Below are 27,900 nucleotides of genomic sequence, written 5' to 3'. Positions count from 1 at the left end.
GCAGATGATTATGATATGGTACAATGAGATACTATATACACGTTGTCCAATATGCGGATGCGCACTGGAGACGCAATACACTAAGAGTAATCTTGTCCATACAAAAAGTAATCTTGCCACAAAAAGTTATTGCGCAAACACATTTCGCACTGACTACACGTTTCACAGCTTCTAGGGGCGATCGTCTAAACCAGTCTCACTTAAAAAGTTCAAAAGCGCTTTTATGGCACCTTGGGTACAGTCAACACTCCTCCACGCGCCCAAAGCTAGCAAGAAAAGGTCCGAGTAGAATATTGAATTGGTCCCCAACAAGCTGTATCCACTTGACTGCCCAACTGGCCCCGGTAAAACATTCTCGTTCGAACTACCGCCGTCAAATTCCTTTGAAAAAGTGAGATAGGAAGTGGGTCGTTAAGCCAACAAAAAAGAGAAAAAGAATAAATGTTGGCAAAGTTTGCTTCCGGCGTCGCCGCGCTGTACTCATTTCAAAACGCCCGCCGTTCTACGCGCCCGGATGATACCAGTGCCCCACCCCCTCTACGTACATTTCTCGAACGACTCGCAACCGTAGCTGAGTTGGTTAAGTGCCTACGTTGTATGCTGTGGTTGCGCTGTTTTGCGCGAAGAGGGTAGAGGTGCCCATTTAATACATTGGTTCCAATAGAGAATTGAGATAATTCACGCGAGAGTCTGGCTATCCGGTTGTTTCGGTTTGTGGCGCCATTCGAGCGGGTTCCGGACAGCCGCTACGGGAAGCCGAACAGCGGGCATCCACTATGGGGCATCTGTCATCTAATTAGACGCGCTTGTGCCGATGTTGCAGGTACGTGGACGCTCTTGTTTTCTATGCTATGATCCTCGTTGGAAGTTCGCCTAAATGCCGGTTCTGCTGCTGGTTCTGTAGTATTGTAGAGTCACTTTTGAACGATTGGTTCGTTCACCGCACCCATCGTTTGCCGTGTTTGATTATTGCTTATTCGGAGGCATTTGCTGAATCATAAATGCGCCAGTGTGCGCTGCGAAAAATGTTTCAGCTCGCGATATCTGTGATGAATTTTTATTCCGTCGTCCCATCTGCACAGGCGAATGCTTGGATTCGCTGTAAAAGCTTCTTTTCCGACGACCGATAACACTACCTACGAAACTTTCGCGCGTTTGATCTTGCCTCCGCGGACCATGTTGTTACAATTTTCTCAATTTTTCTCCATGATTTCCTCCTCCATGTCTCCAGCATGTCTCCAGCTTGATGGGCTGCGGACATGATGAAGCCACGCCGAGTGTAGGGATGCCTAGTTAAGGGCCTTACCTCTCCTGCAGCGATTACCTGTGTAAACTGCCGTGGTTGTCTAGCGAGATGGAGGACTTGGAACGGTTGCGGCAGCCGTGGGAGCCAAACGAGCACTGGGCCATGCGTCGAGAGTTCATCCGACGGCACCGGAACAGATTTCCAGAGAACCGACTTCTCTGTTTGGCCCAGACATTTGTGAACATGGAACTTCTTGGGTGCGCATACCCAGCTCGCGTAGCAGAATTTGTGCGCGAGCTAGCGAAAGACTTGCCCAGGTCGGAGCGCGCCAAGGCCCCCGCAGTTGCACCCGTCGCCTTCGTGAGGGCCAGTGACCCGTCGCCAAAAGAAGCTTCGTTAGAAGTTACTGCAGGGTCGTATACCGCTCTGCCAGACAGACAGCAATTCGTAGGTGGCTATGCGAACAGGGCTGGCCTCGGATGCAAGCCGCGCGAACAACCGGCGGGCGGTGATGATTCTCTCGACCCTAGCAACGCTGTGCCTCCCAGGCAGCAGTTTGTGGGCGGCTTTGCGAACAGGGCTGGCCTTGGGTTCGAGTCGCGCAAGCGTTCGTCTGATAATAGCGATTGTCTGGACTATGCCAGCGCCGCGAAGCTTGCGCGAAAGCCAACCGACAAGCCTTCCGGAAAAAGTGCCCCCGCGCCACCCGAAGGATCGCCGCCTCCAGTCGATTCCAAAGATTCTACTAGGCTCCCGAAATTCCAGGCCGCAGCGCAGATGATCAGAGACGACGTAATCAGCGGGCCCAACACGCTGGACAAGCTGCAGCAGGTGTTCTCCAAGTGCGGCTTTAGTCTAGACGTGCAGTTCGAGCAGCAGCCTGCCCAGAAGCAGAAACCCCTCACGTTTGAATGTGTCGTATGCGCGGACGGCGAAACGCTGGGAAAGGCGTCAGCCTCTAGCAAAAAAGAGGCAAAGCGCCTTGCTTTTCAGGTAATCTGGGACGGTTTCTCCCGTGTTCCGGAAAGCCCCAAGACGCCCATACGCGTGCCTGCGCCGCCTCGCAAGTTCGAACAGAGTGGCAACCGCCTTAACGCCGGAAAACAGCAAACGAGCCCTGAGAAGGTTTGCACTCAGCAGAATTTGACTGGTGATGATGGTATGCTAGATCTAGAAACACTGGTTGTGGTTCAAGCATTGAATTCTTCCTGTGACGCTATGTCAACCTTGAGCAGGACAGCATGCGCAAACAGGCTGAGAGGCACTTTCGAAGTGGAGAGTGCAGAATCTGGGTTTAAGTGCACATACATACTTGGGAACTGTGAAATCAAACACGGTGTGGGTGAGACAAAGCAGGAGGCGAAGCTCGAAGCAGCATCTGCGTCCCTGGCATACCTTCAAAGTGTAGCTCCTACACTTAGGATGAAACGGCGTGTAGATGGACATGGTCCTGAGTTGACCAAGAACACCTTTGGCACTCCTGGTGAGAGTAGTGCCCAGGGACAAATAGCCTCTGAAAACATTGGCCATAAGCTGCTCAAGATGATGGGTTGGAGTGGTGGTGGGATAGGCAAAGAAGGTCTTGGCATTGTGGAACCTGTTATGCTTAAGGAAACATGTGGCCGGAACGGCCTTGGCTTCAGTGGGGGCCCTGCCCGCATGAATAGCAACTTCAAGACAAAAGTTCATCAGGTGCTTAAGGAGTTTGCAGACACAGTGGTGCTGCAGGACCTTGTGTTTTCGCCTGAGTTTGACAATGAAGAAAGGAAGTATGTGCACTCGGTGGCGCGCAGGTACGGCCTCAAAAGTGTTAGTGTAGATGGACCATCAGGCAGGTTTCTCACAGTGCGCCACAAACTATCTGTGCGGCAACTTGTGGACACAATTCTTGCCTCAGGACCAACAGAAAAGTATGAAGTTGTCATGCCAGCACTGCAAAATTCTGACGAAGAGAGTTGACACTGATCACTGAGGTGCAAAGTTGCTGCATGGTGTTGCACTGTATAGTGGCAGTTAGTGAAAGAATGCGTTCAAGCAGTGGCCGCAGATAAAAATTTCGCTGTAACAAATCAAACCTGATTGCAATGATTTATGTGAATAAAATGGACTTACGCAGGCAGTTCTTTGACGGAGTGGTGTGGAGGAGGTAGTAAAGATGTCTGCCTAGGTCTGTTCAATTCGCTTGCACCACTGTCAACTAGTTCACGGTGGTTCACGAAAAGTTCAGAAGTTGTGCAGCTCGATTTCAGAGGTGCAGGCCCAGTGAGACACTTGAAGCGAATGTAAAGGTGCAGGCGCGGTGCTGGTGTTTTGTCAGACTAATGTGCACAGAGTGCGTAAGTTTGAGAGGTCCTGAACTGCAGGTATGGTCGGCTTACACACAATACACACTACACTTGTGTATACACATCAGATGTGCGTAAGTGGGGTTGTAACGGTGCTCGCACCCGTGTGCTGCGTCGTCTGCTGCACTGCTGATTTGCACCTGTATGCCTGCATCAAGTCAGCACCGACTGTGGAGTGGGTGCAGCAAAATTGTGAACCAACCCTGCATCTTTCCTTCACCTTTTGAAACGAATAGCGTAGTTCAGCAGGTGCCATTGCTGCATCGCTGAAACGAATGGCAGGGTGCAGCACCTCGTGACCTGGTTCAGATGGTGCAGGCAAATTGAATGTACCCATTATCACCATCAATGGGGATATTCTGCCCCACATAAACTGCGTCCAATATACTATGTTTGCTGTAATCTTCATACACATCACTAAATAAAGTAAGTGTACTCCATTTACTCTAAGGTGTATACATACATTTCTGAGAAAATCGCAAAGCAACACATAACTTGCAGTTATGTTGTATGTTTACTGGGATGTTCAATAGATTTGGGAAATTGTAAAACTATAATGGGAAAAAATATGGATTGGTAACTTTGAGCTGAAGCACTTACGGATGGTTCACCTGAAATATTTAAAAATTCCATCCCTAATTTCAACCCTTTCTCAAGTTTCGGAATGGTAAATAACACGGGTGTGCGAATATTTGTAATTTCAACTATGAATTGAATAGTCTTTAGTATTTGATTTGTATGAAATTTGACAATTCACTATTTGGAATTGTCAAATATTCGTTTTTGTTTGAATATGAAGGATAACACTTATTGGAGTATCGAGGGAAACTGATTCTAATGACTGCTGCAGGAGAGCCGTAGTTGTTTTGCAAGGCCGCCGGTTCCTGAGAAAACACGAGACAAATCAGTAGGTCGGTCGGTCGGTCGGTTCCTGTCACGCCTCATTTCAGACCTCTGTAATAAAAAGGAATGCATGACCAACAGTGTAATCAAACCTCTGAGCATAGCAGCCCATTGCTCTAGCCAATAAGTCACATTCTTTTATCATTTTTAAGCATGAAATGCTTTTACCTCCCATTGTTGGCGACCTTCAAGTGACTCGGAGCTGTTATCCGGGCGAGTTGCGAGAACAGAACAACATCATCCAGGCAACCAGCCAAATTTAAGATGATGCGGTCTCTGGCCCCATGCCCTTTGTACAGGACTGCATTACATAGGCTAGTTACTGCCCAAATGAATAAAAAAAAATATTGCTTCCGAGTTCCTCCTAATGTTTGTCTTCAATTGTATGTCACTCAAGCTGTAACTTCTAGTATGCTGAAGTTTTATTTGTAATTTCCAATAGTGACGTTTGAAAGGCAGATACAGGGCACCATACACTTCATTGTCATCTTTTTGCGCTGAGACAGGGTTGCCTCTGCTCTTATGAACGCCAGTGGTCCACGAGTTCCACGGCATGGGTTTTGCGTCGCCTCGAGAGAAGGCACTACGCTTCATGGCACCTCCTTCAGGCGGTTTCCTTCTAGCTAGGCAGTGCGCTCTGTCTCGCTGGCGTCCTTGACTGCCTGTCGTGCTGCCTTCAGCCAGTTTTCTTCTAGCTGGGCATCGTTCATATGGACCAGTGCACAGTATGGTGTGGCGTGGGGTGATGCGGTGCAGTGTGTTGTGGTAGGGTGTGCCGTTGTGAGCTTGCACTACACCAATTTTAAGATTGTGACTAGTATAATCTGCAACCAATATGCTTTGCCAGTTCCCATTAGGTGCTTACATCTACTCTATCGCAGTAGAGCCAGCAATTAAAAAAAAAAAAATTCATGTACTGAAAATGGGCAACATGAAACACAAATCAACAACAGTGGAAATTATTACCAGCCAGTACCTGTAGTTCTGTGGAAAGGCAGTAAACTTCTTGATGGGAGCAACTGAGTCAGGGGCACCTACTGAAGGGTGTAGGGCTCAATAAATGTTGCTATTGATATGCTACTGATATCAGCTATTGATATGCTGCTATTGATTGATACAGATTCTTCTACATACACCATATAGGCCGAGAAGCATTGCACCATCGAAAGGCACGCCATGTTTTTTTCTCGACAGTAAGCAATGCGATAGTGTACAGGTCTAAAGGAAAGTCCTTTGTAAGTGCTCTATAGTGCATCCCAAAAGAACCTTTCATAGCAGCAATCAATAAAACATCCTTAATGGTTTTGAGTTTCCCACAAATGAAACAATGCCTACCCCATATGACCAATAATCCTTTTTCCTCCATCCAGGTTTTAATCAGCAGAGTACCTGTATAAAGTTTAAAGAAAATTACTTGGCCCTAGGCGGGATGGGCATCATTTGAGAATGTCCTGCTCCGACCCGGAATTGTAGATATACTGATTAAGTCGGACATGCAACACAGAATTTACAAGGTTTCTGTAAAGTTGCTTTTTTGTCACTGAACTCTGGTATGTCAAAAGAAAAATGCAGTAAGCAACTTACAGGCGACATTTTTAAGAAAACTGAACACTCTCAGTAGAAATGACAAGGTCAGGCAACGTCCATCCAAGCTGAACCTGACACACAATGCAAAGAAATGGGTCCTAAGCCTCCCTCCCAAAGAGAAAGTGGTTAATAATCTGCCAAGGAAGAGATGCACAATGCTGAGACTGCCTTGATGGACGGACCGAAAAATGTCGGAGTTGTCCTCTCCCACAATGAGCTCCAGTTAAAGTCTGCATAAATGCTTTGAAGCTGTTGTATATTCACACAAGAGCAATGCAATACCTGTAGTTAAAAAAAAGATACATTGTAAACGGTGGCACAAGCAAACATTCACAAGCTGCATCCTCTGCACTTTTCTGTGATAACACAGAGCTCAGTCAATTGCCACCTCGAGTACTGTTCACTGTGACTGTAATTGTCCAGTAGGACTCCCAAGTACTTGGGACTAGGCCACGATCATGTGTATACACCTCTCATGCCAAAGCCAACTTGCTCTTTTTTGGCGTGCTTTTTTGGCATGCTTTTTTGACATTTGGCACTGCCCCACATGCCAGTTTCTCGTGTTCTTGTCTCATGACAGCTCGTGCTTTGAGGTGCTGTGTGAGACTGCACTGTCCTCTGGGTCAGCTCCCATTTGTCAGTACTTTTTTCTGTAGCAGCTAACACTACATTGAAACTGTGCTTTGTTGTACTGCCTTCATGATTGACTCAGGATGATCACATTTTAACATTTTTTCCACCAAAGTAGAAGTGCTATCTTCATTTTAATATAGGCCACATGACATATAAACATAGCTACGTATGCCTGTATAACACTTAGTGGCAGATTGCATCACAGGATGTGTGTCTCCTACTTACACCCTTTAGATGCCTATGCAGAACTCAGCAATCAGCATGTCATATAAATTTGTGTCGCACGGACATACTAGGAATTGTGGTGTTGCCATCATATGATCATCATCCTCTTCTTGCGGCTGTCATCACACACAGCTACTTGACTTATGCAAGTGTGTTGGTTTACTTAGTAACGCTTTGTGAAACCCCAAAAAATGCTGAGTAGCCAGCTACCTGCAAAATGCTCTGTTATTAGATTCGTCGGACGATCCTACCGCTGCCACCATTTAAAGGAGTTGAAGGTTGTAGAGAGGAACTCGGTGAACAGGATTTATTTACATATTAACATTTTGAATAAGACATACATCGACAGTCTAGCGTGACTCCCACATGGAGCCCGCAAGACTAACATACAGCGAGCAGCTTACGAGCACACAGCTCACTAGTACATTTCTAGCATGACTACAAGCACTCAGCTCCCGACGACGAACACTCTCTAGCAGCCGGCAAACGCTGCTTATAAGCACTTGCCCCCCCCCCCCCCCCCTTCATTCCAAGCGAACGGAAATGTTCGTCCAGTCATCGTTCGATGTCACCGTTCGACATCACCATAGGATGAGGGCTGTTGGAGGAGGATGATGACTCACATACACGTGCCGCACATACACACAGGTGTAAAGGTCCGGAGCCGACGTCGGAGGGCTTCGTAGAACTTTGCTTTGTCCCGGGTGGTGCGGCCGAGTACCACATTCCTGAGCTGACCGCGCGCCAAGTGGCTGCCGGTTATTCGCAGTTCTCTGAAGTGCGCCCCGTCTGGTTGGATTGGAACACATGCAGCGGGCTGAAAGCTGGCACGTTGTCACCCCGTACGGCCATTCCTAACATTGTACAACATCGATTCCCACAGTGCGTGGGATCTGTTCAATTTTACATTACTGTTAACTGCACCTAGAGATCAGCCAAACGTGCTGCTTAAATTGGCATCACAGATGCAGCCAAAGGTGACCACATATGTCAATTGAAGGTAGTGATTTACATGAAGCAAGAGATGACATCACATTTGCATAAGATTCTAAAACTCGGTGAATCTCTTAAAAATGTCAAATAGTTGTTTCTACATTGCATGTATTCTATCCTGTCTTGCTTGTAGGAGCCTCTTGTGTGCACGCTTCACTTGAATAAGCTTCCACATGAGTGAATTCTTTGTTATGTCCCGTCAACTTTGTTCAAGGGAAGTTTGACTGCTTTACATCACGGGAGATAACAGTTATTAGTACCAAATTTCTTGTGCTAAAAAAGTGAAGTGCCATGTCCTTTTCTGGCAGATGCTTGAGGCTTGGAGGCAGTATTAAAAAAATTTTGTATGCTTAGATTTAGGTAGGCATTAAAAACTACAGGTGCCCAAATTAATTTATATCCCCCACTACAGAGCCTGTCATAGATTGTGTGTTGCTTTGAAATGTCAATCAATCAATCATCACTGCACACATGTATGAACTTACTTGCACCCTGTGAACGCTTGCAGGCACGATGACTGAAGGTGCTCACAGTGTCCAAAAGTGCATGGCTTTCCTTTTCTGTGTCCTGTACTTCCTCTTCCTGGGTGTGCTGCTGCTTTGGTCTCCCTATATTTAGGCTCATGTAAAAATATCAGGTGGTGAAAATTTATCTGCAACCCTCCACCATGGCATCTCTGATAACCTAATTGTAGCTTGGGACATCAAATTTACCCAATCGATTAATCATTGATCAATGAAATAAACAGTCAGCATTCTTCATACCAATACAGTTCTTTGTAAGAAGGCAAGTCCACACATTGATACTCTGTTAAACATGATGCTAATACATGTTTATATGACTTATAGCTACTGTGGCTACTTGTCGTGTGTAGTTGGTGTTTCTAATTATTGATAGGTGGGATTCTTACTCCCAGGTCACTACACACTTAATTTGGGCTTGCCTAAGTTAGCACTCTCACAAATGACTTTGATACGTGGCAATTTACACAGCGTAGAGAAATGTGGCAAATTTTTGTTCTAGTGAAGTACGGTTGAACTACTTCCCTTTTTTCTAAATACTTAACACCTGTTTGTCCTGCCCCCCCCCCCTCCCTCCCTCTCTCCAGATTATCTTTGCTTGTTGAAATTCGGGAGGTGGTGACTGACTTGTCTGCATCCTAAACGGATTTGGAGAAGAAGTAATGGCGGCCTCACTTGCATTGCAAGGTGAGAACTGCGATGTTGATATTGTGTGCAGTTTTTTTTTTTTTCACTTTTTATCCCACATTTTTCTTCTTTTTTTTATTTGTTTGGGAGTGAAGCTTGGGCTGCATTTCCAACTGACCTATCATCAATACACGCCTCTCTCGGCTCTTTAGCTTTAATGTACTGAATGTTATTTTCTTGTTTCACTTTACTGGCTGCCAGTGGGTCACATGCTGTAGGCCTACTGTGGCCTTACAATGAGTTAAATACTTGGACTTCGGTCCAACAGCATTAAACATTTGCAGACATAAACGCGACGCCACTGTGAATGTGTTAGATCTGATGTTAGAAAGTTTTCTTTACATAGCCGCAGTAGTTGCTGTAGGACACTCGTTACTGGCTGGATTTTACTTGGGCCCAGTGTTAAGACATGGCATATGCATCAGTAGCTTTCCTAGACAAATGTGGCAGAATGTGAGTGCAAACCTTACGCTCACAAGTTTGAAGGAGGTGCACCGGTTGCTAATTGGTGCTTAGCAACCAATGCACCTCCTTCAAACTTTGTTTTGAGGTTTGGTCCTATGGCTCTTACCAGCATGCGAATGGATTTCTTCCCATGTGCCTCTTCATTTGCATGGGGATGGGCATCAGTGAGGGAATATGCATACTTGCAAACTCTTTGAAATGTTTTGTAAAGTTTATGAATTTGGACTCGTTCTACCATTTTATGGATGTTGTTAAGCTTCGCAAAAAAAATAATGTCCACAAAAATACACACAAATAAAGCACGACAAACAAAATTGTGGTGGTACTTGTGCTGTATCACAGAGTCAATTGGCAACAGCTAAGTTGCTGGAAAAATTGCTGTTAATTATCTAAAAATTTGTTGCTTGCTAGTACTGCCTGTTGAAAGTTTTCTGCTGCTTGTGTGGGGCTGTGGCTAAAGGTGTGTGTTATTCCCACCTTGTCGTGTTTGCAGAACTTTTATGAATTTTGATGCTCGTGGCCGGATTGGCAGATATGAATATAATAATGTTCAGAGAGTACCCATATCTTAAGCAATTACAATTGGCTCCTAGAGTCGCATGCAACTGTGCGTTATGGGTCAGCATTGAGATGTGGAATATTTCTGCTCAAGCACAAGCAAGAGATTGTTCATGAAGTAGATAGAAGCAGTTTTCACCTGCATTTTGTTGATTCTTTACAAGGATGTCACTTCTGCACTGCAGAAAAAGAATTGTTCCCAAACACTTGGGAATGCCTGATGGAAAACATCAAGGCACACAAAAAATAATTCTGGTTGTCTCCACCGAGGGTTCGTACACCTCCTCAGAATCCTTGAAAACCTTTGAAACTCCTTGAAAATAAATGTGCTCCTTGAATTGAAAACTGGGGTTGAGGACGACTTTAAAGCATTTAAGGTAACAAACTCCGCATAGGGGACATGCCATGGGTACTGTCTCTCGGGGAAACAATCCTAGGTATTTTCTTTTGAGTGTTGCTAAACTATTGCAATGTGTCATTTCCACAGCCACCAAAAATAGGCTTGTTTAAATCACCTTTGCCATCGTGGAGCTAGACAAATACCAGACCAAATTAACGAAGAAGCTGTGCCACCATTTTGTTGTTTTGCTAGTTTTTTTAATCCACAGCCTTGATGGCCCCATTTTCAAGCCCTAGGCTCAATATATGCCTCACAGAAAGTAAGTTTCAGCCATTTGACTTCAGCATGAGTATCTTAATTCGGCTGAAGTCGGACACTACAAACCATCGTGCCAAAAGGCATTTGACATTGTTACAATGGGAAAGTCAGCTTAAGAGCTTTAAGCATGTATTCAACTCAGCAGTTGCTTAGCTGCAAGAAATTGCAGCTAAGAAGAAGATTTTATGATTTTTCAGTGCATGTGTATACAAGTAAGAGTAGTTTCCCCCTTCCTGAAATTTGGCCTCCGGCATCTTTGAAATATCCATGCATTTTCATCCAAATGTGCTGTACGAACCCTGTCTTTGCCACACTCCTTTATTCATAGTCTGTCCCTCACACCATTACTTGACATAGTTTATCTTTGATGCTACTCTTCTTGCTATCGGTATCCCATAATGTATTGTCCTCTGTTTTGTTGACATTCTGTCTCGTGCAACATTGGCTCTAACATTGGCAGCCATTAATCAGAATGTGAAGAGGGTGCTTACATTGATTTTCATTCTTTTCCTGAGTTATTTCACTTTGAGAAAAGGGTAAACTGCAAACCATCTGACACTCTCTCTCTTCACACACACGCACACGCATGCATGCATGCACGGGGGGTCCCAAAACTTAATATTAATTTGCATTTAATCATAATTTGCATTTATTTCTTGAAACTATATAAAAATGTTAAAATGATACAGTGACAAAGACAATAAGTGCCTGGCAGAGGTCCCTGATCCCACCCAGTAGTCGCAGTACAGCACACATAAAAAAGGTACATTTGCTACAGAGAATTTTAATAACTAAAAAAACAATTGTACTTGGTGCTTAACTCTGCAACGCAGTTGTATCACTAGTAAACATAATAGTATTGTCAAGGTTATGCACAATAAAGTAAATCAACATAAATGACTTGCAATATTTCCACCAAAAAAAAAAACCCACCACATGCGTTTCACCTTGGAGAATTACACCGAATATCGAGTGAAGCTGCTTTTTTTCGAGCAGTTGCAATAAAAGTATATGACTGTTCCGTTTGAAACCTTGCCCGCATGTAATATTTTGGACCACTTCTTGGTGGGATTATAGGGCAGCGGGATAAATTCTGCTTTGTTCGTAAAACACATTCATAAAGCTAAATTTGGATGGATTGCATGTGTAATTTATTGCACAATATAAGCCCAATAAGTTCGTAGCACATTTTTTCTCCAAAGGGTGCTGCTGTGACAGAAGTTATGTATAGCACTTGCCTCCAGGCCCTTTTGTTTCAAGAACTCTGGTTAGGTAGCAGCGCTTCTAGGCAATTTTTGCATCTGACAGACTTTGTATATTGTATCATTCCTTTGCAATGCATTTTCATGTTCATAGTACACATTATTAGTAGTCATTGCCATACTCTTATTACATGCAGATTTTACGCACTTTACGGCGACTATTTTAAGGCCCTTTACAGCCACATCACATCTACGTCACATCAACTCACAGTGGCATGGCCCTCTTTGGCCATATCTGGCCCTTGCGACACTAAACAACACACATTCGCTCAATTTATTGCAGATGTCATAATTAGCCTGACTTTGAAGCTTGTCCACATTTTGTGCAAAACGTGCCCTCTAGTTTCACCAAATATAAACAAAGTGCCTTGTTTAGTTCACCGAAGACATCCTTGAAACCAACTAGGAACATCTTATACATGTAATGCATGAAAATAGGGGGCGGGGGGGGGGGGGGGGGGGTAAATAGCTCAGTAATTATTTGCAATACTTCTAACTTAAGCAGGAATGTAAAAATTTTGTCATACATTGCACTTACCTGGACTTCCCACCCCTAACCACAAAACGTAAACCTGTTGCAACTTACAGCTATGTTGGGACACTGGGAAGCATAGCTGATAGCAGCTATAACAAACACTCTAACACTTGAGCAGGAAATTTTTATGAAGGCTGCATTAGATCCAACTGAATTTAACTTCACACAAAGAGTTTCCATAGCGTACCACCAACTTTTGCGAAATTTGGTTTTGGTGGCGTTTATAGCTCTGCCAGGGCAGCGGGCTCAATTTTCCCCCGCTCGTTAGATGTGTTCATAACGCTCTCGAGCGCTTGCATACATAATTTATTGTGAAAGCCCAAATTGTTCATTTGTTTCAATACATCATCCATTAAGTGGTCCTTACAGTCACCAATTGTCAAGAAGCTGCTTCCTTTAGTTCAATGAGGACACCAGACGAATCTAATATATCGCACATGAAAAAGTGAAAAAGAAAAAAGTGAGGGTTCAATAATGGTTCATAACACTTCTGAACAAGCCAGAAATTTTAGAACTTCATGATACATGTGCAGCTTAAAGCAGCTTAAAATGCTGCTCATTCCTTCAAAGTATAAAATTTCTGAAATGTAGAGTCCTCTTGGGACATTTGGAAACGTAGCAAATAACAATAGCATGATACTTTCAAAAGCTTGCTAACCATTTCTTTTTTAAGCTGTATTTGATCAACACGCATTTACTGTTGGACATAAACTTGGCATATTGTTGGTCCTATGTTTGCAAAATTGTACCTCAGTTGTAGTTGTAATTATACCAGCGCAGCAATCTAAGCTTTGCACATCACACAAAACACACTAATAATGCAGTGGGCTATTCGCATACATATTCTACTGGAAAAGGAGCATTTAAGCCTCCCATTTAAAAGATTGCTTACACATTTGCCGCTCCATGCCCCTAGTTTTCCCCAGATATAAATGAGGTGTCTTGATTAGCTCACTGAAAACACCGGAGAAACAAATTACAAATCTCGTATGATGCACAAAAACATATGGAATACCTGGGTTTAGTAATTATCTGCAATACTTGCATTTAAACCAGGAACATGAAAGTTTCGCTATGTATCGCACCTAAATAACGTTATCCGTATTTTCAGGAAATTTCAAGTTCATATCTTGTGCAGTTGTTTTAGGAGTTTGAGAAACATTTTGATTAGTGGCAATATGACATCCTGAAATGCTTGAATGAGAAACTTTCTACAAATGCTGTAAACAGAATAAACATTTATTGCTCATCAATCAGAACATTGCTTCGTACTTTGAATAAATACAAACACTGTGCCCCACATAGTCTACTGCGGATAGAGCGGGAAATAACTAAACACTGTGTATAGCGCATAAAAATTGGAGAACGCAAGTATTCAGTAGCTGTTTTGAGTAGCTGTTTTCAGAGCACATAAGCTACCTACACAGTTCAAATTTTTGGTACACGTAACTGCAAAGTGGCCCCCAATTCTCCAAAATGTGGTATATCTGCTGTGCCTGCACCTGCCAGGAAAGAAGGTCTAGTGGAACCATTACTTAGAAACAGCCTGAAAATGAAATCATCAAAAGTGACCTTTTTCAAAAATGGGGGTGCAAATGGCATACTTCTTCCCACTGTCAAGAGTAGGTAGAAGTATCCTCCCCCCCCGGTAAGTATGCCTATGGCCATGACCCACTGATACGCTACAGAAAAGATGGTACTGCTGGACTTATAGGACTTATACAGATAACACAAGGGGGGGTGTACTTGAAGTACTGTTTGAGGTACTCACTGTGTAATGCGCCTTTGACCCACTTGCATTGCACTTAGATCATTATAAAACATAGATGGAGATTTTACCACTTTTATTTTTTGCTTGCGTGAGAAAGCACTGTGTAGCTTTTTTCAGCACAGTTGAGCAGTTCTGACAAAGTTTGATGTGTGGGCACCAGTGATTGATGTAGCACTGGACATTTGCCATTAGTCACTGTTAGAGCATGGTATCTAAGCAGCAGCTGTAGCTTGTATGTCATGGCATGACAAGCTATGGATACTGAAATGTAACCTGCCCTCCATTCTTAACAAGTATAAATAACAAGTATAAAGTATAAGTATCAATGCACAAAAGGTGAGGTTTTTACAGCTGTAGTGTGTGTCTTCTTTTTGCTATTGTATGTCTTGTCCTAGGTTGTACTAGTGCTAAGTTTTTATATTTTAAGTGGTTTTGAAGTGTTGAGACGCAGGTACACAGTGTTGTAGCTGTTTTATTTATGTATGTTTATTTTCTGTATGCTGTTGCTATGACTGTGGATTATGAGTGTCTAGGTCCTTTAGCTCACATGTTTACTGCAGTTGCCCAAAACCTTTGATGCAGTTCTTAATATTTACCGGGTGATCATCACTGTTTGTACAAACCATTATGCTGTGGCACCCATCAAGCTGTTGTTTGCAACATTTATTTAGCTTAAGCAGCCATTCATAAACCTCTGGAAATGCAAGATTTCACCTGTAGTAATTCTATCTACAGGAAAAACCTGCATAATACTGCCACACAGAAGGGACACGTGCGATTCATAACGCAAGAAATGTGTTAAAGGGAGTCCATGCATTACTCAGTGCCCCTTAGTGGCTGCACTTCAGACCAGTTCTGGTGCACAGATTTCTGTGTTGGACAGCACTGAGAATGCCTACTAACAAGTATACACTGTTGTGAAAAGAAACAGCATGTTGTTCATTACTTCAAATTCAGGAGCTGTGCAATGAGGATGGGAAGTTGTGAGTGTATTGATTCAAGCGCTTTGAAACCCCCTTTGTAGTCCCCCCTTTGACTTGTCAAGCATTGTACCAACTTCCGTGCATCTCTGGACTGAGAAAATAGTCTGTCTTTTGTGCACCTGTCTATGTTCCCTTGCACAGAGGACCAGATAGAGTGGTCTTTGCTGCTTGAGGCCCTTGTGTGTGCGGCTGAGAAAGGAGCCCAGCTGGCCAGGGCGTGCCGTGCAGAGGGGCCTCTGTTCCAACTTCTGGTTGAGGAGAAAGCTGGCTCTGAAAGAAACCCTCGTTTTGTGCATGATTTCAAGACCTTGGCTGATGTGCTAATCCAGGAGATGGTGCGACATGACCTCTCCTGTCTGGTGAGTCACTCATGTGCCTGTTGCACATACGTTTCCACCCATAGGACGGATTTTAGTTGGTAGTAGCTTATGCAATTTGTTTTTGTCTCTCATTCTGTCATTCTTTCTTGTTTTTTCTTGTAACCTATGCACTTCACTTGGGCATGCTGCACCAACTATCCCCTCACAAGCCTTAATAACAAAAAAAGAAGCACCCAATATAGTTGCTACACTTGTACCTGAAAGTTTACCCAGAAGGCAAGCCATAATAATATGCACCTTTCACAACAAGAAAAGATAAAAGGGAGAAAAGTGATAAAAGCTACAAAACGTGTGTGAAGCAATAAATTCTGCATGGAGGGAGGATCAAGAAGACTGGATGATACGTATGTGCTTGGTCCTCCATCTGCACAAGTGGGTCAAGCATGCATAAATCACCCGTCTATATATTTATCACTAGCATACATCAGATTTCTTGAAGGTAATTGATGCATCGATGGCTTCCATGTGGTGCTTTTTTTTACTTTGTGCAGTTACTGTTATTCGAAACATCTTTAATGTCTCATTTTGCATTTGGTTTTGCTCCACATTAGTTACTATACATAAATACTAACTAGGCCACTCGTCATTTCTCTTGAAGTACCCGTGCCAGCCAGGTAGGGACCGGTGCAGCTGACTTGTACTAGTACTGGCTGGTTGGTACCACAGCCACAGAGGTGTATGGGCTGGCGTATATAAAGATATTATTTTCACATCCTACTGACGTGTATATGGCTTGTACTGGTACATGTAGCTTGTACTGGCACATATAGCTTGTACTGATACACATGGCCTGTGCTGCTACTGATTGATACCAGTGCCAGCAAGGTGTGAGGTGCCTTTGCACTTACAAGGGTCTTTGTCGTATTCCTTTCAATTTCAGCATCCCGAGCTTGGCAAGTCCTTGCGGGGAGAGGAGAGCAACAAGTTCACGAGCAGCCACGGTGAGACCATATGTGTGGAAGTGAAGGCAACACAGGTGGAAACAGCGTGGCTCTTGGAACGTGTGCTTGATGGGAACACTGTAGCAGCAAGAAAGCTGGCCCATATTGTGCACTCAAACCCAGAGGTTTGCGAAGACACAGAGCTGAACGATTGCCCCATGGCCTGTGTCTCTTCTCTTGGAATTTGGATAGACCCTATTGGTGAGTCTGCCTGCTACTAACATGTTGAGCACTGTTAGAAGAATAGTTTAGAAGGACGGTAGAAAGATAAGTGCAATATGTCTGCTATGTTGCAGAAGTGTGTCAAGACATTTGTGCTGAACTTTGCTGATGCACTGTTCCTTGCAAAAACACAGCAATGTGAAGTATGGCGCAGCTAGCACACATTTGGGCTCTGGTGTGCGAAATGTGCACTGCTATGGGTTCACAGCTACATGGGGATGGCATGGTGATCACACCACCACATTCACAATTGAGCCTTGACTCGGAGAACTTTCTCACCTGATTCCACTGAGTATTGTTAGATATGGAGCTGTTTCCTGCGATTACTTCGAGTTCCCCAGACCACATCGGATTGCAGCACAGCTAATTGAGGAATGCCGAAGCAGGAAAGCACATTCCAGAGGAGCGGCCGAGCAAACAAGTTTAAGGCAACAAGTTCACGTGCCAACAAGTTCGTGCGCCGCCGGGATTAGCAGGTGGGCCTCCGACAATGGAGCATGAGCAGCCCTCCCCTTCTCCTCGTTAGAAGTGCATTGCCAGTCTGCGAGGCAAGACCACAGAGAGCCGCCAGGTGTGACACCGCGACATGGGCGCCTACCATTGGCTGAAAGTGGCGTCATCGGAGCGGACTCTCCCATTGGTCAAACATGACGTGACTTACAGTGCTCGAAGGGTTTATAAGAAGCCTTCCAGAGAGACCTGAGCATTCTGGGACAGTCCCTGATTCCCTGATTCACCTCTCTCGAACTTCTTGCCGCGGGCCGCAGCGTCCGAGTTGCTGTCGGCCCGTAATGTCTGTACAACTGTTACTGACGTCTCACTTCCCTGTACATAATGTAGAATAAATCCTCCCAAGTTTTGGGTTTTCATCCCGACGTCCGTCCCACAACCCCTACAGTATATTCCTTGACTTATGTAAACGCTACGCTTCATTAACACTTATTGGCAATTCTGGTGATCATGAATTGCTTGACAAGTGCACCTCTGCTCCAATGGTTTTAGATAGACAATCGGAGGATTTGGTTATGAAGTTTTAGCTCGGAACTGCCAAGAAGTTTCATTATAAAGCACATTAACCACTTTACTTGAGGAGGGGCACTGCCCTTCAGTTTCTGGAGTTGAGGTGTAGTTTCGAGTGTAGGAATATTTAAGAATATGTGAGTTAGGATTAACTTCAGGTGTTGTTTGTATCTTTTGGATTGTATTTAGTTTCTTTTTATACATGGTAATGCGTAATGACCAACATTGTCAATTACGAGAAGATGTATTACATATCTTATATACAATATAGAGTGTAGAGATGACAGTGCAGGAGTTATCCATTTTACAATGTTGCCATCTAGATTAAGAGCACTTTGTTTTAAAGGCATTAACTTGTGACAGACAGTGCCAAATGCTTTGGCAAAATCTATGAATGTGCTGTCAATGAAGTACAAGTGATCGGTAGCTGAAAACAAATTATTAGCGAATGTCAGTAGTTGTGTTTCACAGGAATATTTTTTTCTGAAACCATGTTGATTATAGCAGAAGCTTCTTCTAGGAAAGCTACTGTCTGGCTGGAGATAACATGCACCATAAGTTTGCGAGGTATCCTTGTCTGTGAATTTATCTCTAGCTGTTAGGACTGTGAGTGTTGGTTTTCTTCAATAAGGGAACCACCTTATTCACCTTCCATTTGTCCAGAAAATTACCAGTTGTTGATAGTTCAGCAAACTAATTACAAGTTAATTAACTATTGTACTAGGTAATCTTTACTCAAATGACAATTACTTGGTTATTTTTTTGGACAAATGTACTTTTCATGGTCAAAAGTAATGGTGAACGAACTTCTCTGTACTTCACATTTTTCTTCATGTTGAAAGTAGCTTGGGCATTGTAGGGTCGAATATTCATTTTAGGGCATAAGTTGTATTTGAAAAGTTGCAGAGCATGTTCATAAAATGCAGTGAAGTTGTTTCCATGGCATTATCTTTTACATGGTTCTTTTTTCTGGGCTCTCATGAAAGCCTGAATTTAAAAAAAAAGAAAAATCAGCATACATCAGAACCTTTGTTGTGAAGATAGAAGTTCGCCATAGTCCTAAATGATGATATGCTAGTGCTGAATGTGGATGCAAACACTCTTTTCTGACTTTGTTCTCATATGAGCATTTGGGCTTCATTTTTCGGAACCCTGTTGAGAGCGTTGTAATCCATATATGCAAGAATTTAATGATGTCATCTTTCTATATTTCATGTGCTTTCTTCAGAGCGCAGAAAAAAGAACCACATAAAAAATAACCTCAAGGAAACAACTTCGTTGTGTGCTTCTGGCCGTGGTCTGCAATTTTTTCAGTACAATTTCTGCCCTAAAATGAACAATTAATTAGACATTATCAGCTAGCTAACTAGCTGCACTTAAAAAAATGGTGAGTAATTTGGGATGACTACGAACATTGTACTATTGGTTTCATTCACCCAAGATGAACTGCCAAAAATTAGCTACCGAAAGTTTGGTTCAGATTACATGAAACACCCGGTATAGCTTCATACGCAGAGACAGGATAATGTGACCAGATGTTCAATGCATGAGAAGCTTGCAGTCAAGCAGAGGTATCTTTTACACATATTTTAATGAGCAAACATTTTGTTTACATTCTGTGTGGCATTATGTGACAAAGTGCAATGAATGTGTGAGTGCTCTAGGGTGTGGCATCTGATAGTGTGTAAACAACCTAGACATCCCATCTGATGTTGGTGTTACCACTTTTGCAAAATACACTCTGGATTCTGCTTTGTGTTATTTTAGACTCTACATCTGAATACATTGCTGGCAAGTGGGGCGATGAAGGTGAAGGGAGCAGCATCGTTAGCTCAGGTCTGCAATGTGTGTCTGTGCTGATTGGCGTTTATGACCGTGGCACTGGTCTACCAGTCGCTGGTGTCGTAAATCAGCCCTTTCATCACCTGGACGACCTTAACAGGTGGGCTCCTTGTATGTCACTTTTATTGGAAGTAACCTCGTTCTATGCTATGAGCTGGCGCAAAAGGATAAAAGCTTTGACACTGAAATTAGTCTTATAAGCCAACAAGTGCAGCCATTGAAAGGTCATACACATCTATAGTCATTGTCATTATTTTAATACTGATATGTTTTATGCAAGTTACAGTGACTGATCTTAGGCCTTTTTACAGCCATGCTACATCTTCCGGTTGCAGTTCAATTCTCCATTTGGTAAACGATTCATTGAAAACTCATCACCACGTGCATGGCGGTCTTTCCCCATATCTGGCCCTTGCTCCATAAAGCCCCATAGATCATCATCTAGCCATTGAAAGTTATCTAGCTTTTCTTTGTTGTCACATACACGTAGTTGCGCCCCAATTTCTCATTGCATTTCACTTTTTGTCAAGAGTGAAATGTTAGCCAAATGGCAGCCAAAGATTATTCTTTGTCACGGTTGAGCTATATATATTTCGCACGGTATTTAGTGTAATTGTTACTCAGCCACTCAGTGAGTGACAATATTGTTATGTGGTGGCGATTACACACAAGCTGGCAGGCAGGCGATGTTTGTAAGCAAGCTGCTTATTACATGTACAACAACAACAAACAATGATGTAACTAGATGGAAGTAGCAACGGTCACAGTTATTGTTGGATAATTTGCCTTACAGTTGGTTTGTATGTATAAAGCATAATCATGTGCTCTATCTGTAGATCATTCAGCAATCGGTGTGATGATTTGAGAATTTTCTACATGTAGTGTACATGTGAGAATGACGGACCTGTCATACTAGAAGCAGTTACTGTATCTTAAGCAGAAGTGAAACAGGGTACACTAACAACAACATGCCCAACGGAAAAGAGAACAGCAAAATAGGAAGATCACAAGCGAAGTCAGTGCGGCACTATCTTGTCCTGGGCTCAATGTTGGGGCTCCTGCTGCACTACTGGTGCGTTGAAGCTTAGGAGGATGAAGAGCTTAGTCCTTCTCTGTAATATTTAGAGCTTTGGAGCAATAAAACTTCTACATGGGCCCTAGTGTGACAAATCTGGTTGCACACGCAGTGGCTTTGAAAACTTGTGACAAAGACTGCATAAATATTTTCCAGTCATTGGTTGTGTCTCAAATTTTTCAAGCGCAGCAACGTTTTCTGCAATTTTGGCACCAGTTTGGTATGTAAATAACTCTTGTACAAATAATTTTTTTAATGAGCCTTACAAATACTCTGTTGGTGCTAGGAGTAGCATGTACCGTCTAGTGCCTGATTTCAAACAACACATTTTGTTCTCTTGTAATATTTTTGAGGGGTTAGTGGCTACCACGATTTATGGTCATCATTTCTGGGCAACTTTGTCAAGTGCCACTGTGAAAGCATCTAAATTCATCCAGTTCTTATAAGAGTATGGAACTGGAAAGTAGTGCCCACAAAGGAAAATTACCAAGGAGTCGACGTTCTTTTTTGTTTGTTTGTTTATAGATTTCGCATTGCTACTTCCTTTGTTAAAAGAAGCAGCAAAAATTGTGGTAATTGTTTGCGGCATTTGGGTACATGTAGGCCTGTAGGACGTTGCTACTGGGGCCTGACTCTGGGTGCACATCAGTGGCACAGCCGTCACTTCTGTGAGGATGAAGACCCTGATCCACTGCGAAGGCGCCACCATCCACGTGTGCTGCTCAGTGCCAGTGAGAGCAATGCCGTCGTTCAAGCCCTGGAAGCTGCCGGCTGTGACGTGCGTTTTGCTGCGGGTGCCGGATACAAGCTGCTGTGTGTGGCACTGCTCCGTGCCGATGCGTACCTTGTCACGCAGGGAACGACTTTTCGCTGGGACACGTGTGCACCACATGCCCTGCTCTTGGCTCGAAATATGGGCCTCTTTGCAGCTGTTGAAGAGGCTGGTGTTCCTTGGTGCGTGCCTGCGCCTGTCAGCTATGCTGATCCCGACGAGGAGCTCTGCGACAAGGTGTCTGGGGCCGCTCTCTGGCGCAACAGCCGGTGTCTGTTTGCTTGCCGCAACTCTTTCAACTCGAGGCTTGTTTTTGACGCACTCAGGGCGTCTTCTGTTAAAGTTACAAGTGCGGTGTCATGAGCAATTGTCGCGTGGGCCACTGTGGTCGGTATCAGAAGCATACACAAATTTTTTTCATTCATCGCTTTCCTACGGCCAGACGCTGAGAAGTCTTGCTAGAGTGTGTAACGACTGCTTTTAAGGTGGCCTGGATAAGGTAGCTTGGTAACATGAGATTACATACAGATAGTGCTGAAAGGATGAAAATGGAGACGGTTTAGCAAGTTGCGGTTGGCGTGCACATGAAAACGTTGAGACAGAGCTGCAAATGCTGCAGTTGTACACTGTACTGTTCAATTTGTATTGCATTGTTGCTAAACTTTTTGTTCACCGAATGCATTTAATAGCAAAGTTGGTGTGCAATTCTAGGCATGCGTATCTTGCTCCTTTTTAGCAGATATGCACTGGCTGAAGAGGCAAGGTGGTAGTAAATATAATGAACAGGACAGGTACACAAAACAGTAATAGTGATACTGTGATGCATAGTGTGCAGGATGTGATAGTTTGCTGTCACAATTACCAGCATCTGCATTCGGCACATATGGTGTTCTTGAAGCAAACATGACTGGTCAGCATGTCCAGAAATGTTGCTTAAGGAAGCATGACGGTAACACATGTATATTTCGAGCATCCTGCTCTGCCGTTCCTGCTAGCTTACTTTTGCTTGTCTTTTTTAGCTTAGTTTCTTTTTTGCCAGGTTTGTCTGTCCTACAATGTTGCTGCATTATTAGCGTTTTGATTATGCATTCAGGACAAGAGTTCAAGCTACATGAATTTAGCTTGTTATATTTATTGTAAGCGTGATGAAGTGTAGTGCTTAAATGCAAGTTGTGATGCAAGAAAAAAGGTGTTATTTTAATGTAGATTTAGCTTTATAACTATTGGCGTTCAACGATAAAGAAGCGGCACCATTGAGAAGTGACATCAGAGTAACTAAATAAGAGTAACAAACACTCTGCAATTCTCTTTAAACATTGAGGAAATCATACTTGTCACCTGCCGTGGTGGCTTATGGGCTGTAGCATTTTGCTGCCAAAAACGAGGTCACAGGTTCGACTGGTGGCCAAAGTGGCTTTATTTCAATGGTGACGAAATACAAAAACACTCGCATACTTAGATTTACGTACACGTTAAGCAATCCCAAATGGTCATAATTAATCCTGAGCCCTTCACTACGGCGTCCCTCATAACCATGCGTGCCCCTTTGGTACGTTAAAGCCCACTATTAAAGAAAGCTATACTTTCATTAGTCGTATCTGAAACATTGCATGAAATATCCTTGTGTGAGGGAGTGCTCACTTGTTGTGGCTCCTTCGAAAGCCTCAGCCAGTAAGTGATGAACCTTTAATGAAACTGCATATTGCATTCCTAATTTTAACTAAACTCGGGAACATTGAGGGAACAAGAAAACCGGACAACATCCACTTATGTCTCCAGTGCAGATGTTAACATTTGAGAGTTTTAGGTTAGGGGACACAAGCGTTGGAGAACCCAAAAGAACCCAAAAAGAACCCAAAAACGAGCATCAAGGGCCCACAATGGAGTTTGCATCCTCAACGCTTGGGTGCGGTTTGCGTCCCCTAAGTTGAAACTCTCTGTTAACTGTGGTAGACATCATTCCATGTATAAGAAGGCATGCATTTTCATAATTGCATAGGATAAATTATTAAACCTGTCAAATGCATTGTATTTAGTCTAACCATGTACTTTGCTCCATTAACAGGTGTGTGTAGATGCCTCTGTTGTGCAAAGTCTGCAGCATAACACAACGTCTGCAAGTATCACAGCGCTGGACTTGTAAAAGCAATCTGAATGTACAACCAGTTATTATTTTCTATAATATTCAATCGTATTAACATATTCAGCAGAGGTGGCCAAAGTTTCCTTATAAACTGTTTCAAAGGACACTAAGAGAACATCTGAAAAGGAAACAGAATTGACTCAGAGTGGCAGCTTATTCTTTCAGAACTCGTCTGTATTACTCTGGCAGAAAAAGCCTATTTCGTACCGAAACTGTGGCTGACGATGTCAAGGCGAGGTCACAGATTGTTTGGTATTTCGACATGGTTGGGTCCTTCTACTTGAAAAAGGAAAGTCTTCACTAATTGCCGCATTGAGTCCGATATTTCCTTGCTTTTCAATCTAATGTTGTTGATAAACAGTTATTACTTGATAAGCAGTTACTAGTTCTTCAGTATACGCTGCCAAAATCAAGGATGCCTTGGGGAGCTGGTATGAGAATGTGAGAGTTGCATTGGTATTTTTGTTGTTGCATTCTTTCTAACTGACCAAACTTCCAGTTATGGTAACACAGTCCTAATTGCAATGCCAGAAGTCTTATTTACCAATCTAACCAAACTTAACGTTTCATATATAAACAACACCAAAATTGTGAATAGCCTCGAAGCTATGTGGATGTTGACATTGACTGCTAAAGAGCATAGAAATCAGTTTGGCTGTGTGCTGATGGTGATAATAGAAATTTTCTTTCGCCCAAGTGATAAGTAAAATAGTTTATGCACAACAAGCATTTGTCCATCCTGCACTGTAGCATTTTATTGATGCTTTTAGCTCTTGTGTGTGCTCTCTGGAGATCTGTGAATTGATGATGAAGCTCCACAATTATTGCTTGTATTAGTGTCATCAGTCATACTTTTAAACTGGCAAAGCATGTTTTTTAGCTATGTGCTTTAAGGAAAAAGGAACACCAAGAACATTTATTTGACATGTTGGGCCATCTCTTGAACCATGGCTTTGTAGAGAGTGGGTATCACTATACCTTGTGTTGGATGTAAATGTACTTTTGAGCCAAATGAAGGTTTTTAAACTTATGTTATCCCTGCATATGCTGCACGATGCTAACATTGAGCCTTTTCAAAAGGTACTTTTTACATTTTGACACTGCAAATGTACTTTGTAGACACAGTTTGAGTCATGAACTGTACGGATGGTAGCATGTGACTGCAGTAAACTAGCTAGCATTCAACATGAGTCATGATTTTAAATTGTGCACGAATCTTTTTTGTGCAAGTTGTTTGACCAGTGTAGTGGTTTCGGCAATTTGTGGCATATACACCAGGAAGTAACTTGCACATGAACATTGAGGCACTTTTAGCATTTCACCAAGTTCACTTTACTAATGTTCCAAGTTCATTATCATGTTATGGCTGTTGTACAAACCGTTGGTAGTGGTTCGTATACATCGCCTTTAAGGAAGTGTTGCTGCACTACTACCCGCTGTCAGAAAGTGTACATTTGAGTATAGGGGACTTGCATAAGGCCGACAACCTTCTGGTGCAGTCAGTCAATGCTGGTTTTTGGCCGCCATTGCGAGGATACACACGGGCTGGCTCTATAGCAGCCAGTTGCTTGCCACACTGCATTCTTACTTGTTCTGCACTGTTTCTTCAGTGAAGCTTCACTGAAATTTGACAAGCTGATGTACAGCTCTGTGCTGCTGTGCAAGCATTGTGTACAGTTCTGGCCTTAAGGTACACAAGTTTGTGCAGTGTTTGTACACAAGTGCAGTGTTCAATGCACCAACTTCACCTTGAAATTGGCCGTGCATGACTTTTCTGATCATTTGCCCCTTTTTCACACTAAATGTTCACACAGTCAAGTGCAGCAGCTTTAAATGACCAGTCGCTCAGTATATTTAAACATTGTGTACAGCGCACACAAAGCTAATTATTCGTTTTTTGCACTCATGAGCCTACAGTACTGATGTAATGAACTGTATCACTTGCCTAAAGCCATGTGGGCGAGAGCAACCGTGTTTCTTGAGTCAAGGATGAGATACTGGACAACAGTGACTGCGATAAGCTGACAGGATCTTATAGCTGACTACTCCGTTAGTGCACGTTAGTGAGACTACACTTTGTCCATGCTAGATGACCACGCAGAATGGCTATACCAGTATACGACATACCACAGCATGCCATGTTTCTTGGTTCGCTTCGCCCTTCCTTTTTCTCTCTCTCTCTCTCTCTGATGGAGTCCAGAATGGCAAAAGACTTGAGAAAATTTTTAGCTCCTGCACTCAGAGGTCATGGTGCAAGTCAGGGCGCAAGTGCGGGAGCATACCAAGACATTCCGCCTATCCCTTTGCTGGAAATCAAGCTTACATTCTCAGGACCACGATATGCGGCGAACACTCTATGTGCATGCCAGAACGCAGCAGCAAACTTAACGAGACCTGTAGCACAGCACGTGCAGCCCACTGGCTTTCTACGCAGGTCCTCCAGTATCCTTCATGATGGTGGTGGCAAACCAATGTGTACAGAGGGTTGTTGGCATTGTGCAAAAGCTCTATTGAAGTCATATCTATTACTGTTACATGTAGTGCTCTTTAAAACCTTGAAACAGAAACTCAACCTTTCTGAGTGCAATGCAAATGAACCAGTTGTATGAAAATAGACCTTTTTTTAACATGCGAGCGCCCCCAACGGCTGCGCAAGCGCTTATGGGAAGTGTGTATGCCGCAGAGGCAGGCTTTGCACTTTTGCTTTCCTCCTGCGCCATGCGAACGCCTGTTAGCACTAATAACTGATGCAAATTTCGCAAGGTGGCTCGTGTCACTGCCTAATTCAAACAAGAATGTCTTGTTTATCGTTTAGCTGCGACGGCCTCGCATCTTGCAATGCTAACCATCTAGCGTTCCCACACACTACTGCTTCTCCTTTCTTTTTCTTTTTGTTTACAGCTGTGCTGGGAAACCCCTTCATCTATTGACTGCACGCACCTTTCGACTCTGAATAATTCTGGGTGATAGTCAAAATGAAAAATCAGCTATAAAAGGCAAAGTGCAGTTTGAATATTAAACCCAGCAGCATGTACCGCAGCTGCAGAGGAAACTCTGAGGTAGACTTGGTCTTAGGTCCACCTTGTTTAATATTCAGCTTTTCACAGGTGAGCATTATTTCACTTTTCAATGCGAGGTAGAGGAGTTCACTTCAGTTTCTTGCACAATTTTATAAAGCTTTTCGTTTCATTTCGTTCTATGTTTGTTGTGTAGTAATGTAAGGTGCATCATTTTGCTTAGCTGCAATAGGTGGGTTAATGCATGAACCATGCTGCATATAGCATGTGCCCAGGAACTTAATGAAGAGACCCTACTAAGTTTTTATGTAGTGCAGCTGATTAGAATGACTTTCAAAGAGAGAGAGTCACCATGAAGCAGCAACCTATTTCACCTGTGAAAAATGTGCTCAAATGAAAATGGTATTGCGAGCTACTTCCTAGTTTCGGTAGATCGCGGCACACGAAGGTAATACTGGGAGTACTCGGGCCATAAATTCGTTCGTAGCACAATGTTTTCTCATGAAAGAGACGAGACTATGAAAGAAATATTTTGTTCTCCCTCTTTCTGTTTCATTTATTTTGCAAGTAAGAATGCTGTGCACCCAACCAGCGAGCAACCAATTGGCGAGCGCCCTTGCTGTTCTTAAAACCTCGGAACATACATTTGCTTCTCTTATCAGACCACTGTGGCAGCAGAAGAGGCACAAACAGCTATTATTTTAGGAAGTCATGCTGTCTTTGTGTACGCACTGTCCGAAAAAATAGCATTCTTTAAATGAATTTTTTAACGATATAGGCGGTATGTTTAGGGCGGAACTTAGCTCCTCACAATGGGGCGGCAGCTCGGTGATGACCGTGTAGAACGTGTTATTTCCTTCCCATTTCTTGCATAGAGATACAAATGTAGAGGCTTGTGGGCATGTATACTTATGTCAGTATAAGCATCAAGAAAGCGGCGGCACCTTGTTCTTACTTTCAAATTTTTAAATTTTTTTTCCGCGGTGCCGTAGCGAACGGTTGCCTGGGTGAGCCTGCTTGCTCGGCATACACTCTTTCCCCATAGTGCACTCATGGGGCACTGTGCGATTGCCAGAAAAAGGTTTATTGGTTCTACCTTTCACTTTTCATGTCTAA

At 43.3% G+C, this 27,900-nt stretch overlaps 2 protein-coding genes across 4 annotated transcripts; both read left to right on the top strand.

The window, feature by feature from the left end:
* Positions 1 to 329: 329 nt before the first annotated feature.
* Ipp (inositol polyphosphate 1-phosphatase) lies at positions 330 to 27,900 on the top strand. Of its 3 annotated transcripts, none has more exons than XM_065450463.2 (6): positions 330 to 823; positions 9,041 to 9,140; positions 15,678 to 15,731; positions 16,633 to 16,894; positions 19,703 to 19,877; positions 21,456 to 27,900. In XM_065450463.2, exons 3-6 carry the CDS (start codon positions 15,705 to 15,707, stop codon positions 21,985 to 21,987), a joined length of 996 nt encoding a protein of 331 aa, XP_065306535.1. In that variant the 5' UTR covers positions 330 to 823; positions 9,041 to 9,140; positions 15,678 to 15,704; the 3' UTR covers positions 21,988 to 27,900. The 3 variants fall into 3 exon arrangements, with proteins under 3 accessions (XP_065306535.1, XP_065306533.1, XP_065306534.1); XM_065450461.2 differs by having other exon boundaries at positions 332 to 823; positions 15,514 to 15,731; XM_065450462.2 differs by lacking the exon at positions 330 to 823 and adding an exon at positions 8,498 to 8,518 and having other exon boundaries at positions 15,514 to 15,731.
* LOC135917005 (NF-kappa-B-repressing factor-like) lies at positions 911 to 3,556 on the top strand. Its single transcript, XM_065450460.2, has one exon. It carries the CDS (start codon positions 1,355 to 1,357, stop codon positions 3,203 to 3,205), a length of 1,851 nt encoding a protein of 616 aa, XP_065306532.2. The 5' UTR covers positions 911 to 1,354; the 3' UTR covers positions 3,206 to 3,556.

The sequence above is a fragment of the Dermacentor albipictus genome, chromosome 1, assembly GCF_038994185.2.
Source record: "Dermacentor albipictus isolate Rhodes 1998 colony chromosome 1, USDA_Dalb.pri_finalv2, whole genome shotgun sequence".
Taxonomy (NCBI): domain Eukaryota; kingdom Metazoa; phylum Arthropoda; class Arachnida; order Ixodida; family Ixodidae; genus Dermacentor; species Dermacentor albipictus.
The sequence above is the reverse complement of the archived record's forward strand: the minus strand, read 5'-3'. Positions and strand labels throughout refer to the sequence as shown.

Bases quoted from the DNA above. Each gene is read 5' to 3' on its own strand.
- LOC135917005 (XM_065450460.2), top strand. From the start codon at position 1,355: ATGGAGGACTTGGAACGGTTGCGGCAGCCGTGGGAGCCAAACGAGCAC.
- Ipp (XM_065450461.2), top strand. From the start codon at position 9,116: ATGGCGGCCTCACTTGCATTGCAAG. The intron at 15,732-16,632 runs GTGAGTCACTCA...TTTCAATTTCAG, and splicing joins GACATGACCTCTCCTGTCTG to CATCCCGAGCTTGGCAAGTC. The intron at 16,895-19,702 runs GTGAGTCTGCCT...GTGTTATTTTAG, and splicing joins AATTTGGATAGACCCTATTG to ACTCTACATCTGAATACATT.